This window comes from Salvelinus fontinalis, chromosome 21, assembly GCF_029448725.1.
Source record: "Salvelinus fontinalis isolate EN_2023a chromosome 21, ASM2944872v1, whole genome shotgun sequence".
Classification (NCBI taxonomy): Eukaryota; Metazoa; Chordata; class Actinopteri; order Salmoniformes; family Salmonidae; genus Salvelinus; species Salvelinus fontinalis.
In genome coordinates, this window is record NC_074685.1 from 34,588,371 (window position 1) to 34,606,411 (window position 18,041).

Below are 18,041 nucleotides of genomic sequence, written 5' to 3' on the forward strand. Positions count from 1 at the left end.
AGATTAAAATACAGTACAATAAAAGCTAGTCAAAATAATACCAATTATAGGCTAATGCACGTCCTCATATTAATGTAATAATAATCACTTTGGTTCATGATGTGAACAGCAGATACAGATTTGAATCATAGGACAAGGAAATGGTCTGTTGGACTCCATGAATTCCTCAAGCAATTTAAAATTACTGTTCAGAATTATAGCTTTTGACATCTTACCATGTGTCCTGTATCAGTTTGTCATCCATCCTGCAACATTGCATCCGAAAGACACTAGAAAAGGCAACAAATTGATACATTGTTACAACATTGAGTCAAGCTACAGACCACGTGCACAGACTAGACTTACACCATTTTAAGCTAGTTACGAGTCCTCATAGTTGTAAAAAAATATGTAATCACAGAGGTTCATGATGTGAACAGCAAAGATTTAAATCATCGGACAAGGGATAATAATCTCTGATCGTTATAGCCAATAGTTAACACAGGCTAAAGATAGCAAGCTACTAACTATCGGCATATGTTAGCAGTAGCTAGGTATGCTATTAGAGGACTGAAGACAACTTACTGCAAGATCTGCATCAAATATCCAGTCATCATCTCGCCAACAAATGACGAAGTCGTTTCTTTATCAAAACATTCTTCAATATAATCATTATTTCTTTTGCATCGATGTCACACGACTTGCTAGACTTTCACTGTGCTATTAACCAAAGTGAAATGACCAGACCTCGTGGTGGTAATTTGCGCACGCCTTTTATGTACACCGCAAAGCAGTGTGGGAAATACAAGAGAAAGGCAGGACTTCAATAAGATGTCTGCTGACAACTTATAAAATAAATATATCAAATATGGACATCTATAATAGCGTTACAATTACAAAAGTGTTAATGTATAGGTTTAAATCGCTTGCAAATCAACCTCATTTCACTGTAAAAATAAAAATAAAATAAACTGATCTGAAATCAGAAAATAGTGTTATATCAGAGATCTGACACAATATCCAACAGGCTTATGCATTTGTTTGTAAAATATTAATGCAATTTAGTGTACCAATTGAGAAGGAAATTCATACTTAAATGTATAAATTTAATTTGCTTCATACTTCGCTTACATTACAGTCAACATCTTACATACGCTTTACTGAATATAAATCTTTAAATCTGAAAATAAAAAAGTACTTTAATTCTGTGTGATACTGTGTTATAATCATGAGGATAACGTGAGATAAATAATTCTTGACAGAAAGATGTTTACAAGAACGGTGACAAAAACAAAAAAACTTTCTTTTTTAAGAACTTGATTTCACCTAGAAAGTAATACAGGTAATGGTCACGTAACATATACAATCAACCAACCGGAATACAGAGGAGTACTACAGATCCATTGCACATGGTCTTTGAAACATGGAGGTGCAGATTTACACAGTTCAGTACAGACTCCCTCACAAAAAAAAAAAAGCCTGTTATTGCAAACATTTTAAGGTCCATTGTTTTGTTTAGTGTACATTTATTACTACCAAGTTTCATGGGTTAGGTTAAGTTTCTCCTGAAATATCTAGATTTGTTAGAAACTTTTCTGTTCTCCAACAGAGCACAATTTAGCAGTTTAGCTTGATTGATTAATTCTGTTAAATGTCTCACTTCGTGAGAAGACTATCTAAAACAAATTATTCCCTAACTTTCCCCATCAGATTGACGTAGTAAGTTTAGCACCATCACAGGGTTCTGGTTGTGCTCCTCTATTGGAAGCCCTTTGAAAATGTCCCACTTTGTGGGATGACAACAGATACTAGGGGTGTATTCAATGAGGTGAGACAAACGTTGCAGATAGACATGCAAAACAGAACATACAATTCCAATCCTCTACCTAAAATACCATTGTATCGTTTTTCTACACGATCCATTTCTATCTGAACGTTCTGTAACATTGCACCCTCCTGAACAGGCATGAGAAATGTTCATTTTCTCGTATGAATAAAGCTATTTGGGATGCATCATGTCATTCAAACACACAGACCAATTGTTGATGCTGCTGTACAGCAATTTTGTAATACTTCAGCATCCAGCAAGGTCACCCATGCAATAAACAACGTTTTCAGTGCATAGGGATGATTACAAACTTTGAAAAGCATGTGTGATGGTGTATAACATGGTCTTACTCAATCTCTTATGGTGAAAAACATGACACACACAAAGGTCCTCTGTTTGGACAAGGGTCATTTGTCAAACGCCTGCTTGGAGGTTTTTTCTTCTTTTTTTTTTTTTTTTTTTAAACGTGTGTCTTCAATAACATTGCAGTAAAGAACAATAGACAGACAACGTAGTAAAAGTCCTTCAATGCCCTGAGCAGAGTGGAGAACGTAAGGCAAAGGTATCCTGGGGGGAAATAAGGCTACAATAACTAATAACAGTATTTTTTTTTAAACGCACGGTCCCAATACACTCAACACATATAGAAAGGGATTGGCTTTGTGAGTAGGGAAATAACTGACCCAAAAGGGTCTTAAAAACATCACTTTCTTCATTCAAAACACGACCCAAATGCTGTTGAACACAAACACTTGATGAGTAGCATTACAGTGCGACACACAAGAGGCCAATTCATGTGTTGCCTGGTAATCCGTGATGACTTAGTAAAGCACAAAGCTACCAAGCAACAGCTTACTGTAGCATAAAGGCACTCTGCAAAGCTAAAATAGTTGCAGTGCTTCGGACATAGTGATACTATGACTAGATTAATTATCCAATCGAACAATCTACCGCTGGTTCTTGACGGTTATCCAACGTGCATGTGTGTGCTGTTCTCCATGCGTTTGGAACGAGGCAAATTGATATTCACAAAGTAGTAAAAAAAAATAAAAGGGGCACCTAGCATCCAATATTCATATTTCCCTAATAAAGTGGACAACTTTCATACCCTGACAATGAATTTAGAGTACCATAAGCACTTTAGTAGGGCAAATAACTTGGATTTGATATTGTGAAACCTTACTCTACCTGAATGTGTCAGAAACAGTACCCCCCCAATTGAACAAACCCCCCATACCAAAATACATACTATTTAGTTGTTTAAAAAATGGCAAATGGAATCCTAATCTGTGATAAAAGTCAAAGTGGGAATTTGTTAGTTGTTCCTAGATATTTTGCGAAGCTCTGAGCACAAGCTGAAACAGAGGTTGAAGAAAATAAATAGTGGGTAACAAGAGCATATCTTGCTAGTTACTGTAGAGCCAGTTACTGTAGTTACTGTAGAGAGATGGCCATCATGATTAGAACCTGGGCTACTACCTGTATAAGGCAGTCAGAATGTGACCCTTCTTTCCTCGTCTGCATCCAGAACCCTCAGAAATGATTAAAACAGAGGGGGAGGGTGAAAAAGAGGGACATATGCAAACAGAGCCATAATAAGATGGAGAAAATAAATGTGATAAAAAAAGATAAAAATGTTAAAAATCCTATTATCTAAAACAACTCCCCTTCACAAAACACAAAAACATTTGTTTGTTCCCCTTTGCACCTCTTTCTCAGGCGAGTCTCTCCCACAATCCTTACTTTTTCACGGAGGCTGGGGGCATGGGGACAGCCCCTTCCTTCAGCCAAGGCTATGCAAAGGCTATTCCCACTAACTGTGAAGGAGAAGCACCAGCTCCAGAGAAATTCATGTCCTCCCAACACTAGATCTATGAGGGTGGGTAAAAGGTAAGCAGTGCTCAGTACTGTCCTTGCCTCCTGGTGGTGGCTGGGTCTAGCTAGCTAACAATTGACGGGACTGTGCACCACTCTCCACCCTATCCAATGCTAGCACTATGGGGATGGGAGAGAAAGCACATGGGCATGGCTAGCAGTAAGTGGCGCAGACAGACAGTCCACTCCTTTCCCAATGCTTTGCCCAGAGGGTGGGCGAGAGAGACGGCGCCCAGGGCCGACTCCCCTCATCTCCCAGACCCACTGCTCATCTCTGAGACTGGGCGGCTAGCTAACCAGCCCGGGAGGCAGAGAAACCAAGGACCACTACCACTCACCAGTCCTAATGTTTAGCTCTCAAGCTGGGGGAGAGAGGAGGCCACTATTCCCTTCTAGTCTCCCAGCACTAGTTTTCACTGGGCTGGGTGAGAGACATACAGACAGCGAACCCATGGACCTGGCCTAGCAGTTGATGGAGGGACAGTCCGTCTTGCCCGCTGAGCTGATGATCCTCATGAGGCAGCGTCCAAACTCCTCCAGGATCATCCTCTCTGCGGTGGCCTGGGGCTGCTGGATCAGCTCTGCCTGCTCAGCCTGCTCCAGCAGACACTCACACGTGGCCTCTGCCACCTCCTTCGTCACAAATGTAAAGGGCATCCTGGTGGAGAGAGGATGAGATCAGCCACTGTTCTACCACAAGATACACAGCATAGAGTGGGAGTACAAAGCAGGATAGGCTGAAGAGGGGGTAGCGAGAGGGGTTGAGGCTACACAGAATACATCTAGAGAGGATGGGTGGAGGAGAGGGGGTGAGAAGTTGCAAAGCTAACAGTAATTTACCAAAGTTACCAGAATCGTCAGTAATTTGGCAAATTAAAAGAAAATCTATAGCAATAACTTTGGTAATTTATACAGGAATAACCCAAAAAAGTATTCATATATAGTATTATTTTCACACACACACCACACACACACCACACACATAGTACCAGTCAAAAGTTTGGACACACCTACTCCTTTCAAGGGTTTTTCTTTATTTTTACTATTTTATACATTGTAGAATAATAGTGAAGGCATCAGAACTATGAAAAAACACATATGGAATCATGGAGTGACCAAAAATGTGTTGAACATTTCAAAAGATATTTCATATTTGAGATTCTTCAAAGTAGCCACCATTTGCCTTGATGACAGCTTCGCACACTTTTGGAATTCTCTCAACCAGCTTCACCTGGAATGCTTTTCCAACAGTCTTGAAGGAGATCCCACATACGCTGAGCACTTGCTGGCTGCTTTTTCTTCACTCTGTGATCCAACTCCTCCCAAACAATCTCAATTGGGTTGAGGTTGGGTGATTGTGGAGGCCAAGTAATCTGATGCAGCACTCCATCACTCTCCTTCTTGGTCAAATAGCCCTTATAGTCTAGAGGTGTGTTTTAGGTCATTGTCCTGTTGAAAAACAAATGATAGTCCCACTAAGCACAAACCAGATGGGATGGCATATCGCTGAACGCTGTGGTAGCCATGCTGGTTAAGTGTGCCTTGAATTCTAAATAAATCACTGACAGTGTCACCAGCAAAGCACCATCACACCTCCTCCTCTATGCTTCACAGTGGGAACCACACATGCAGAGATCATGCGTTCACCTACTTGGCATCTCACAAAGACACAGAGGTTGGAAGCAAAAATCTCAAATTTGGACTCATCAGACCAAAGGACAGATTTCCACCGGTCTAATGTCCATTGCTCGTGTTTCTTGGCCCAAGCTAGTCTCTTCTTATTGGTGTCCTTTAGTAGTGGTTTCTTTGCAGCAATTCGACCACGAAGGCCTGATACACGCAGTCTCCTCTGAACAGTTGATTTTGAGATGTGTCTGTTACTTGAACTCTGTGAAGCATTTATTTGGGCTGCAATTTCTGAGGCTGGTCATTTAATGAACTTATCAGCCGAGGTAACTCTGGGTCTTCCTTTCCTGTGGCGGTCCTCATGAGAGCCAATTTCATCATAGCACTTGATGGTTTTTACAACTGCGCTTGAAGAAACGTTCAAAGTTCTTGACATTTTCCGGATTGACTAAGCTTCATGTCTTAAAGCAATGATGGACTGTTGTTTCTCTTTGCTTAATTGAGCTGTTCTTGCCATAATATGGACTTCGTATTTGACCAAATAGGGCTATTTTCTGTATACCACCCCTAACTTGTCACAACACAACTGATTGCACTTGAGCCATTTAGGAGGAAAGAAATTCCACAAATAAACATTAACAAGACACACCTGTTAAATTGAAATGCATTCCAGGTGACTACCTCATGAAGCTGGTTGAGAGAATGCCAATAGTGTGCAAAGCTGTCAAGGCAAAAGGTGGCTAATTTGAAGAATCTCAAATATAAAATATATTTTGATTTGTTTAACACTTTTTTGGTTACTACATGATTCCATGTGTGTTATTTCATAGTTCTGATGTCTTCACTATTATTATACAATGTAGAAAATAGTAAAAACAAAGAAAAAAAACATGGAATGAGTAGATGTGTCCAAACTTCTGACTAGTACTGTACGTAATTATCTTATTTCATATATTTTACATGTGATAAAACTACACAGAGGGCCGGAGACTATTACAGACTATGATAGTCTGAAGTACCAAAAAGGGCCACTAGATGTTTTTCGATAGATTACATAAAATCCTTGAAAGATAACAAAAATCTGGTAGTTTACTGGTAAACTTAGAAAGTTTCCAGTAAAATACCCTTCCTTTGCAACCCAAGTGAGAAGCGAGAGGGTGAATCTAGGAAGGTGAGGCTGGAGAGAGCGAGTCCAGAGTCAGTCTTTACCTCCCCCCTCCGCTGGTGATGGCCGGGGTGGTCCTTGTGAACAGGTCCGAGATCTGCGACGACAGCTTGGTCTTGGCTGCCGTCTGCTGTTGAACTCTGACCTCAGCTGCGTCGGCCAGGTGCATCAGAGTCTTCCTCTCAGGGCTCTCCTCAAAGTTCTTACAGCCCACACACTTACAGGTAGACGAGCACATGATCTTGGCCTGGCAGAGAGAGAAGAAGAAACAGTAAGGCTGCGTCTCCATCAGGTCAACCAGGGGTGGGGAATCTGAATTAGGTTACGGCTTGGTTTTACTGCTTGGCTGGAACAAAAGCCATGCGCCCACACCGACCCCTTACGGACAAGTAAGGTCTTCACTCGGGCTGTTACAGTGACCGTGTTATCGCCAGTCACGAGTCATGACCGCAGTCAAATTCTATGTGACCGTTGAGTCACGATAACCAGGCAACTCCAAGGCGCACTGATGCCGCTGATGGTCATTAGTAGCCTACCAAACTTGCTAATGGCCAGTCGCTAATGGTCTCGTACTCAGCACTCCATTATCCAGGCTGTATCATATCCGGCCGTGATTGGGAATCCCATAGGGCGGCGCACAATTGGCACAGCGTCGTCCAGGTTTGGCCGGGGTAGGCTGTCATTGTAAATAAGAATTTGTTCTTAAACTGACTTGCATAGTTCAATAAAAGGTTAAATTTAAAAAATCAAATTACTCTGACATCAATGCAAATGCCATCGAAAATCAAACCAAACACTTCATGAGAGCCCTGGCATTCAGAGTTTGAGCGGAATAGGATCACCTGCTGGACCTCTGAAACAGGGTTGGAGAGCCCATAGCCTAATGAAACATGTGATCTTATAAGCAGCCATTGCGCAATCGTGTGAAAACAGAGTTTTGACTGGCCGCTATTTAAAAGAGGATCCCAGCTTTCTCGTGCTGCTATATTTATGGCTCAATTCTTAAAATTAAGCACATAAATCTGCTTTACAACCACCTGGTATATTAAAAACGTAACCTCCATTTGCAGGTTACGGATGATGTTTTTTTTTTGTGGGCAATTCTAAAACAAAGAAAGAAAGAATAGATTCAATTAAGAATAGTCTGATGGGTGAGAATATTATCAAGTGCTTGTCAAATTGTAAATGAGAGACTGAGGAAGTGTGTGCAGCTTGCGCAAGAAACAGAGCAGAGCGCATGCCTTTCAATGCGACCCCCCCTGCAAAAAAAACATTACAAATTCTTAAAATGTATATGTTCTAAAAAGGTCTGCATCAGTGACTTGTAGGTTATGCGTGAAAGCCCGGAGATGCTAAGTGCGTTTATGTTAATTAACGGTCAATTTACTGTGAGACCGGCAGTTATTTGCATGACAGTTAAAGGCTGACAAAATGTCATGACCGCCACAATACTAGTCTTCACATTATTTCCTACCTTTTATCTACAGTGATATCAAAAGATTGGACAAGTGAAAGTAAGATGGAATAGAACAGTATAGAATACAACTTTAACGTCCACCCGTAGAAGGACAGGCGTGTCGGTGAGAGAGAGAGAGATGGAGGCCCACCTCATAACACTCGCAGTAGTTCTTCAGGCAGCCTGAGCGTTTACAGTTGCAGCCTTTGCTGTGTCTGCGGTCCGACTCGCCCTCTTTACCTTTACCGATCTTCGGCTTGAATGCCTCCGGGTTACGGTCCAGACACGCCTGGGGGAAATAATACAACCCTTTTAAAACAACTCTTTACACAAGTAGTCAGATACAACTGATGGTTACTTTTAAACACAAGACCAAGTGATAACACTAATCAAGGAGTACATTAGCCATGCAAAGCTTTTCTCCACACAACAACCAAGACAGATAAGGTGACAGAGTCGAGTCAAATCTGACTTGTCTTGTGGTGGCGGCCCGTTCCTCACCTTGATGGCTTTAGCTCGCTCGGTCTCGTGTTCCAGGTTGTTGAAGCAGTTGGTACAGTTACAGCTCTGACAGAACTCCCCGTTGGCAAAGCAGTCACAGTACCTGCAGAGAGAGCAAGACCACATTCAGAGGTTATGCCCATCTCCATGACGTCTACACTCTAAATACAGGACTTTTCTTTTTTTAAAGCAGGAATTCTGTTACACATGAACAGAGTGTGTTGGAGCTCCCTGTAAGTTATAGTACATACAGTTTGAGACACTGAGACTTGTTGCAGTTGCAGGGCTTCCGTGGTCTGGAGGCAGCGTCTGATGTTGATAAACTGTGGGAGGAAGGAATACGCGCATGATTAGTCAGCGCATTGACTTTATAACAACCTTGTCATAAAAACCTGTCGATGTGCCTTTGAGCAAGGCACTTAAGCCCGATTTGACCCAGGGGCGCCGTACTACTGTGGCCGACCCTGTAAAACAACATTTCACTACACCTATCCAGCATATGTGACAACAAAACATGAAATACAGTGAGCTCCACAAGTATTGGGACCGTGAAACATTTGTTGTTGTTTTGCCACTGTACTCCTGCACTTCGGATTTGAAATGATATAATGACTAAATTCTAAATAAGAATAGAATATGTTTCTAAACACTTCGACACGAATGTGGATGCTACCATGATTACAGATAATCCTGAATAATGAAGAGCGAAAAAGTTACACACACAAATATCATAAGCCCCCCCCCCCCCCCCCCCCCCCAAAAGAAAATATATGCCAAACTCCCGTTACTGTAATGGTGAGAGGTTAGCATGTCTTGGGGGTATGATCATCATTATTCACGATTCATTCAGGATTATCTGCAATCATGGTAGCATCCACATTCATGTAGAAGTGTTTTGAAACATTATACTCTTATTTCCAATAAAAGTGACTCCAAAATGGCACAATACATTATTTACCATTCATTTCGATTGGAGAAAAAAAGAGGGGAAAAAAAGGAACACAACCAAAGTAAACAGTAAATGCACCCAACAAATTTGTCGTGTCCCCCACTTCATGTAGTCATTGCATGCTATGAATATGGGATCACAAATACTGAAATTTGTACTACTTTAATGCACATAAGTGAATTTGTTCCAATACTTTGGTCCTATAAAATGAAGGGACTCTGTACAAAGCATTGTAATTTTGAAAATACCCTCAAATTAAAGCTGACAGTGCACTTTAGCCTCATAGTCAGTGTCATTTCACTTTTGGAGCTCTGTAAATAAATAAACATTTCAAACATTAAAACAAAGTGCTTGATCGCAAACCGCATTTTTACTGACAAGGACTTCTTTCCAATCAAAGCACAGGTCATATCCAGTTGGAGATTTCCACTGTGTGATGCTTTGCTGTGCTCACCCATTGAGAGGCAGTCTGGCCTGAGTCTGGATGCCTGTAGGGGTGGGGAACCCAGAGCTGCTGGCCAAAGTCACATACGCAGACTGTTGGAGCTGAACGGGAGCGAGAGAGACGTGAGAACACGGACACACACATACATTTAAAATGCCTCCAACACACAACCCAGCCCTATACCTGTGTGACATAATGTGCGGGCAGCACAGCATAGCCCATGTTCCCAGACCCAGGCGCCAGCACGGTGCCCGGGGGTAGGTTGGTGAGGTTGGGCTGGATCTGGGGCAGTGGCGTGGCGGGCATGATCAACCTCTGCTGGGTCTGGGTTGTCAGCACCTGGCCCGATGACGTCAGGGGCTTGGGCACCACCTGAGAGAGGGGGAGAGTAATGAAGGAGGGTTAAATTACACTATATTAATTGAGAGTGCATGTCTGTAGCTGTTGTGGCCAAGTGAATTAATGAGTAAGGGAACAATTCCATCTGTAAGTAACGTGTGTGTGTCTGTGTGTGTGTCTGTGTGTGTGTCTGTGTGTGTGTCTGTGTGTGTTTCACCTGCTTCATGGTCTGTGCTGAGATGATGGGGACAGACATCCTGACTTGGGCTGTGTTGACCACCATGGGCTTGGCTGTGGAAGGAAGAGAGGTCATATGAAATACCAGCACACTATGGTAAATGCTTCTCTATATTATGGCTCTGTTTGGACCTAAAAGACTACCCCTGCCAGTCTCTGTGGATGGTCAATCAATCAATCGTAATTTTACATCAACAGATGTTACAAAGTGCTATGGATGGTGAGTCTGTCTCCTACCGGTCATGGATGAGTTGGTGCAGTGGCTGCCGGCCTGTCCCGTGCTGCTGCCCGTGGTGGCAGTGACCAGCCTGACGTAGTGAAAGCGGCTGCCTGGCACCTGGATCTGCTGCACGTTGGACGAGGTGGACAGGGGGAAGATGGTCTTAAACTGGGGGCCGCCCACCGTCACAGTCTGCACCGGCTTCATGGGCTGTGAGGAGAGGAGGGGGAAAATGGTCAGGGTCAGCAGTAGCATGCCTGATTCAAATTATCAAGGGCTTGGTGATTAACTTGGCGGCCTTGTGGTTAGAGTATTTTTTTTCACCTTTAATTAACCAGGTAGGCCAGTTGAGAACAAGTTCTCATTTACAACTGGGACCTGGCCAAGATAAAGCAAAGCAGTGCGACAAAAAAACAACACAAGAGTTACCACATAGGATAAACAAAAAGTACAGTCAATAACACAACAGAAAAACCTATATACAGTGTGTGCAAACGGAGTAAGGAGGTATGGCGATAAATAGGCCGTATTAGCGAGTATCCGCCGTGAGATTGGAAGGTTAGGAGTACGATCCCCGGCCCGAGTCACACCAAAGTTAAGATAGGAAGCAATGCGTCTCCGCTTGGCACTCAGCATTAAGGAGATGGCCCTGCGATAGACTAGTGTCCTGTCCAGGGGGAGTAATGGACAGGACACTAGGCTCATGCTCCTATGAGCGGTTACGAACGGCTACTTTTTGGTGATTAGTTGGCTAGTTGAATCAGGTGATCCAGCGCTTGAATAGAACAAACAAATGTGCAGTCCTGAGGCTGGGGTCCCAGAGGGCCAGAGAAACTGTTAGAGAGGTTAGTTTTACCTATGCGGTAGAATGGCTGGAGACTACCTTGGCTGGAGAGGTGGCTGTAGACTGTTGTACTAGTATCTGCTGTCCCAGGTGGGTCATGTTGAGCGGCAGAGACACTGACTTCTGAGGGGAGTTGGGTACCTGGGAGGCCACCGACACCACTGTCAACTGTTACACAAAAAGAAAACAGTATAGGTTTAGTCATGAAATCCAAACGCAAAATGGGGAAAACCGCAATGGGTCTCTCTCTCCCTCACTCAAAGTGGGGTCAGAGGGATTGAGTGGCAGCATGTCTGACTTTGCTAGGTGACTTGAGGGGGGAGATGGCAATCTTGCTGCTGGAGCTGAGTGTCTCAGAGAGAGTGATGGTCCGCGGGGGGGTCACTGGGCTGCTTGTGGACAGGACTCGACCTGGGAGGTGGGGTTGGGGGAGGGCACAGAATCACAACGATGAGGTCAGAACCAGGGACAGGGATCAAAGTCTACATACATTTCTATGGCTCAAAGCGCTTATGACACAGTTATAACTCCGGCTGTACGTTCAATGATTACACAGCTTATCCCTGAGCGTGTGGCACATTACAAACCAAGCATTCTTTCTATGAAGAGGTCAATGGGACAAACACGTGACGGTGATTACCTGTAATGACATTGGATACTGATGTCTGGGTGGTCAGACCTTTGTTGTTGACAGCTTTAGTGATGATGAACTTGATTGGTCCAGCTGATGACACCTGCGTTTTCTTTGCAATCTGTTGGCAAATACATTCATTGACCTTCACTGTACGAACTACAGCGAAGAGACCTACACATAAAGCTTCCCAAATCACTAGCAAACCTCCAAAAAGGTAACCCGTGGCTAAATTCATCTCCTCACTACAAAATGTGTACACAGCTGAGCACAGACTAACAGGTCAACAAACAAGTAAACAGGTCAACAAACAAGTAAACAGGTCAACAAACAAGTAAACAGGTCAACAAACAAGTAAACAGGTCAACAAACAAGTAAACAAATCAGGCCTCCCGAGTGGCGCAGCGGTCTAAGGCACTGCATCGCAATCTGTGTCACCACAGTTCCTGGTTCGATCCCAGGCTGTGTCACAGCCGGCCGCGACCCAGGAGACCCATGAGGCGTCGTCCGGGTTAGGGGAGGGTTTGGCCGGCCGGGTTGTCCTTGTCCCATCGCGCTCTAGTGACTCCTATGGCGGGCCGGGCGCAGTGCACACTTGTCAGGTGTACGGTGTTTCCTCCGACACATTGGTGCGGCTGGATTCCGGGTTAAGCAAGCGTTGTGTCAAGAAGCAGCGCGGCTTGGCAGGGTCGTGTTTCGGAGGACGCACAGCTCTCAACCGTCGCCTCTCCGAGTCCGTACAGGAGTTGCTGCGATGGAACAAGACTAACTATCAATTGGATATCACGAAATTAGGGAGAATTTTTTTGTAATTTTATTAAATGTATCAGGTCTCACCTGAACAGTCTTCAGCTGCTGGGCCTGCAGGGTGGACACCTGACTGACCGCCTGCCCCACCATGACCGGCTTCATGTCTGTCCTCCCCCCTATCGTCAGCACCTTGAAATGCTGCGGGTGGGCTTTGGCCTCCCCCTGACCTGAGCCAGGCTTGGAGCCCGTGTGGGGCAGCTGCAGCACAATAGACTGGCCTGACTTGCCTATAGCCGTCACCATGAACTTCTGGCCCCCTGGAGTGATAGTGGTAGTGCCTGGGGACCTGGTGGTGTCTGCTCCCGGGAATGAGGCCACCTTATTGAGGATGATCTGGTGGTTGGATGAGAGCTTCTGTAAGCCCCCTGAGGTGAGACTGACCCCGCCCGGGCTGGTAGTGGTTTTGAGGGTGATGGAGGTGAGGGTGGATGCTGTGGCGGGTCGGAGGGTAAGGGGGGAGGATGAAGCTATGGATGGGGTGAGGAGGAGCTGAGTGGCGGAGGTGGTGCTACAGAGGGTGGAGTCTGTGGTGATGGAGGTGGTCTGGGCCTGGGTCCGCTGGGTCGGAGGGGCATCCGAACACAGGCTAACAATCTCTGGGACGGCGAGAACATCTGTTTCCATGGGGATTGGTGCATCGTCGCTGGGCTGTGATTGGCCAGAGGCTGCAGGGGACTCTGCAGGGGGGTCGTCGTCCATGACGATGGCCTCGGTGTCCATTATCTCGTCAGGGAGGAGGATGTTCAGCTCTGGCGACACCACGTCCATGTCTCCAAGTTTACACTCAGCTCAAATCAGTCGCTGCAGGAGACAAAATGGGGAACATTAGAATGTCAGTCCAAATAATTTATTAGAAGCATCAAACACCTTTTCTGGTACTTTCCTTTCATATCAAGGAAAGTACCAGTACACAAAAAAACTACAGAAATAGCTGCAGCAACTTTTGGGAAATAGTCAAAACATGCATTTCCAACCAGAGGTTTTTAGATCCTGCTTGGTGCCAATAAGCAATTGATAGGCAACCAAGAACAATTGCAAAAGTATTTTAGATCTAGAAAAAAAAAGTTCAATAAAGTGAGATGCCTAAAACTGAATTACCTTGTTCCAATTTCTGCATATGAACATGTGTTGATGTTTGCATATAACGGTGTGGATGTTGCACACACACTACTGCAACGACACGAGAAGGTGCAAACCCATCACTATTGATTTGAAGGATGTCACTGTCATATACAGCCCAAAACATGTAGTGTGTAACATCAGTAAATATATTAAGATGCATAGATCTGCTATCAATAACGCAAGACTCAAGAGCAAATCCACCAAATAGTTTCAAAGACAGCGGTGAATTTCATAAGATGTGAAAAAGTTGGTACACACATAGGCAATGGAACATCAAGTATCTGACGTTACAGAATTATAAAATCATAAATTATCTGTTTAAATAGCATTAGAAATGTTGGATAGCTTAGTTAAATGCGGTAGTGTAGTCAGCCACCAAGAACAATACCACATTTTGTTTATGTAACGACATTATGACCCGAACTCTTTGATCGCAATACTACATTAAACGCTTACTTTGCAACATAGTCCACCTGATTTCGAACGGTATAAATTTGAATTTAGCTAGCTAGCTAACTAACATGTCATCGATTGTGTGGATAGCTAGTTAGCTAGCTAACGTAGCTAGCTTGGCTAGGCCGCTTCGGACATCCAAGAGAATAACAATCTTTGTCCTACCTCCGCCGTACTCCAAATAAGACAGATGGTACACTATACAAGTCGATAAACTACGGGGTATCGATGTTCATCTTCTTAATTTTCTATAAGATATATGTTTGGGGCCTGATTCTTGTTTTCTCAACTAAGCAGCCTGTCAAAACCATCAATTGGTGACAGCAGCAGCACTATGAAAACGACCAGCTAGCTAGCTACGTTTCTATTTTCAGGCCGGGGTTGGATTTCGAAAGATCCGCCATTTTCACCTCGTCATCAGTTAACTAAAGAGATGAGAGGAAGATATAGCAATAGAGATGAACGCCCATGCCATGGATCTTGTTTACCAATGAAGTAATGGTGGTACCGTTTGCAATTGATTATTACCGGGTAGTGCAACACAGTCATTTTAAAAGAGTACTCCGGGTTGTCACATAACGTTACAAACCATATGATCTTGTAAATATTTACATGGTACTCTGTGTAGAACTACACAGTGAATAACGACACGAATAATACATCTACATTATTGTCCATTGGTAATCAACTGTGGTGAACTGTTATTTTGTGCTTTGGGAAAAAATATTAAAACGTAAAATAATCCAATGTCATTAGAACAACCCTTTTTACAGTCATTTGTCACAGAACAACACCCCGGAAACCTTGATATAAAAGGGGGATATGACTTTCCTTGGGGGGAAAAGCAACCTTAGAGGAACTAAGCCCGAGGCGAGCATCAGACCATTTGACAGTCAAAGCCCCAGCTGCTTTCAAGCCATTTCACCAAGCAGACAGTAGACAGACCAGGAGGGTATTTTTCCGGCTAGCCAAAATTGAATAGACAGGATAACTGCAGTGGCAAACCCCCCTGCAAGCTAAACCCTAATAACAAACTCGGCGAGCGAAATCAGAAAATTACTCTCCATTTGTCAGGGTGCTGGAAACAAGCTAGCGGGCTGCATTTGTAATGCATTTGATGTCATTAAATATTAAATCACACAAAGTTAGTCTGAATAAACTTCGTCACTCAAACATCAGCAAATGCAGCTATGCAACGTTGATAATAGTCACATTTATTTGAATGAATGGTAAACAAATGTGTTATAAATGTGCCTATGCATGTTTTCTAACTTCCTATCGCTTCTACAACAGCAGTCCTATGCTAAGTTAGCATAAGGTATCTTCCTATGCAGCTAGCTAGCTGTCTGTTGTCTGCTAACTGGCCAAATTGACATAATCAGCTGTTAGCTAGCAAGCCTGGCCATCAGCTAACTCATTAGCATGTTGGCTAACATTATTTTGCCCCTTTCACACAGCGAATAGATTCTTACGTGGCTTGTTTTCCCCCTCGGTGCAACACCTTTGGTGACACGAAACGTGTTAACGCACACACTCCTTCGCCGTTCCGTACAGGCGGAGCAACATCTCGGTAAAACCCACAGAAACGTAGACGATTGTTTAAAATACCGCGCCTAGCACCATTTCACCCCTACCATCCCATAATAATGTTACGCCCTCCTTGACAACCACACCGCGCGTCATCGATAGCGCTACAACAAAGGAGTGCGTTCGTAAATTAACTCTGGCTATCTACTCCTATTCCTGAGCACGCTTGTCAGAGTGTGCCAGAGCGCAGAGTAATTTATGAATTTACGAATGCGCAATACCGGTTGAATATGACGGGTTTCAGTAAAATTCGACAAAAAACGTAATTCAATTGCTGCTTGCTGCAATTGCTGCTTACAGTCACCAACGTTATAGGGTGTGTTCGTAAATTCAATGTGGCCATCTACTCCGATTTCAGACAACTCTCGTCTGAGTGTGCCAGAGCGCAGAATAAAATGCATTTATGAACGCTGAACACCCGTTGAATATAGCCGGTGTCGGTAAACGTTGGCAAAAAAAGCTTAAATTAAATTGTTGCCAGCAGCACAGTTACGGTCACCAACGCTCTGGATAACATCAAAATAGCCTAACCAGCTCTGCTAGGGCTGGTAAAATGGCCACAGTGAGGTGTTCTCTCATTTATTTGTGTCTGGTAGTAGCTACTTTAGACAGTTAGCTTGGGTGCTTGGATTACTCGGATCAACCCTACTCCTCTGCCAAAGATTCCAGTGTGCGAAACGCTCTGAATTTAGGAATGTACCATCTTGGCAATGCTGTGCATTTATGAATGCACAGACTGCACTCTGAGCGCACTCTGTCACTCTAAAGTGAATTTACGAACACACCCTCAGCAAGACCGCAAAGTGCACAAAAATAAAATATTTTGGAATATAAAGGAACAATTACGTATTTGGTCACATTTAACCGCTGATGTGACAACATGTAAATATAGTAGTCTTTATGTAATCATTAAATCTCAAACACTGAATTCACTATACCCTCATATTTGACACTGTGGCTCTGGGACCTCTCTTCCCTGTTGGTCCGCCAGGCTTTTTGTACCACACTGTTTCTGTGACAGAGATAGAGAGATGGGCCCAGGGTCGGCCCGCTCATAAACCATATTGACGAGTACAGATTTTCTGAGCTAAACTGACGAAGGCGCACATCCAAAAACACATAAAACCTCACACAATTCTGACCCAAAACAAAAATATTTTCTTTCAACCAGTGGCATATGGGCTTTTTAGGTGAGCGCTGATGACGTCCTGTGATAAGCAGTGCCCAATTTAAAGGCAGGGACACAAAAATATTTAGCACGTCTATTCCCAGCGTGCCTCTCCAGGGTGCTGTTGGAGCGACGCATCGCCGCAACGATCCGAGACCCATGGTGCGGCGCACAATTGCCCCGCCGTCGTCTGGGTTAGGGGAGGGTTTGGCTGGCAGCGATGTCCTTGCCCCATCGCGCACTAGCGACTCCTGTGGCGGGCTGGGCGCAGTGCATGCTGACACGGTCGCCAGGCGCACAGTGTTTCCTCTGACACATTGGTGCGGCTGGCTTCCGGGTTAAGTGGGCATTATGTCAAGAAGCAGTGCTTGGTTCGTTTGTGTTTCGGAGGACGCACGGCTCTCGACCTTCACCTCTCCCAAGTCCGTACGCGAGTTGCAGCAATGAGACAAGACTGTAACCACCAATTGGATACCACGAAATTGGGGAGAAAACGGGGTTTTAAAAAAGAGATTAAAATTACATTTAAAAATTAAAACGATTTTGTCTGGCTTGGACCAGCCTTGATTTGGCCCAAACAATTACGTCTTTTCAACTTTCATTCAGAACCGAAAATTAACCTGATTTCAAGGTACGAAAAATAAATGTTTTCAACTTTCATTCAGAACCTAAATTGAACTTAACTTCAACGAGTGGCGGACATTTTTTTTAATGAACATGGCCTTATTTCTATGACAGCATATTGGGTGACTGTCATTCATATTCCATTCACCCAGTTCAATTTAACATCGATAGGTTTAGGCTAC

General features: G+C 43.8%; 1 protein-coding gene across 3 annotated transcripts; it reads right to left on the reverse strand.

The window, feature by feature from the left end:
• Positions 1-1,071: 1,071 nt before the first annotated feature.
• lin54 (lin-54 DREAM MuvB core complex component) lies at positions 1,072-16,249 on the reverse strand. Of its 3 annotated transcripts, XM_055874984.1 has the most exons (15): positions 14,646-14,905; positions 14,004-14,075; positions 12,933-13,706; positions 12,105-12,216; positions 11,763-11,875; positions 11,504-11,632; positions 10,638-10,830; positions 10,381-10,454; positions 10,008-10,196; positions 9,834-9,925; positions 8,682-8,753; positions 8,431-8,533; positions 8,081-8,218; positions 6,518-6,720; positions 1,072-4,340 (listed from the first exon to the last, which is right to left on the reverse strand). In XM_055874984.1, exons 3-15 carry the CDS (start codon positions 13,671-13,673, stop codon positions 4,145-4,147), a joined length of 2,355 nt encoding a protein of 784 aa, XP_055730959.1. In that variant the 5' UTR covers positions 13,674-13,706; positions 14,004-14,075; positions 14,646-14,905; the 3' UTR covers positions 1,072-4,144. The 3 variants fall into 3 exon arrangements, with proteins under 3 accessions (XP_055730959.1, XP_055730957.1, XP_055730958.1); XM_055874982.1 differs by lacking the exons at positions 14,004-14,075; positions 14,646-14,905 and adding an exon at positions 15,953-16,249; XM_055874983.1 differs by lacking the exon at positions 14,004-14,075.
• Positions 16,250-18,041: the final 1,792 nt, after the last annotated feature.

What these genes read in the sequence shown, in the direction of transcription:
- lin54 (XM_055874982.1), bottom strand. Translation starts at nt 13,673, where the DNA reads ATGGACGTGGTGTCGCCAGAGCTGAACATCCTCCTCCCTGACGAGATA. An exon ending in CCCTCAAGTCACCTAGCAAA is followed by an intron (nt 11,633 to 11,762) that starts GTCAGACATGCT and finishes TTTGTGTAACAG; the next exon opens with TTGACAGTGGTGTCGGTGGC. An exon ending in ATCACCAGCGGAGGGGGGAG is followed by an intron (nt 4,341 to 6,517) that starts GTAAAGACTGAC and finishes TCTCTCCACCAG; the next exon opens with GATGCCCTTTACATTTGTGA.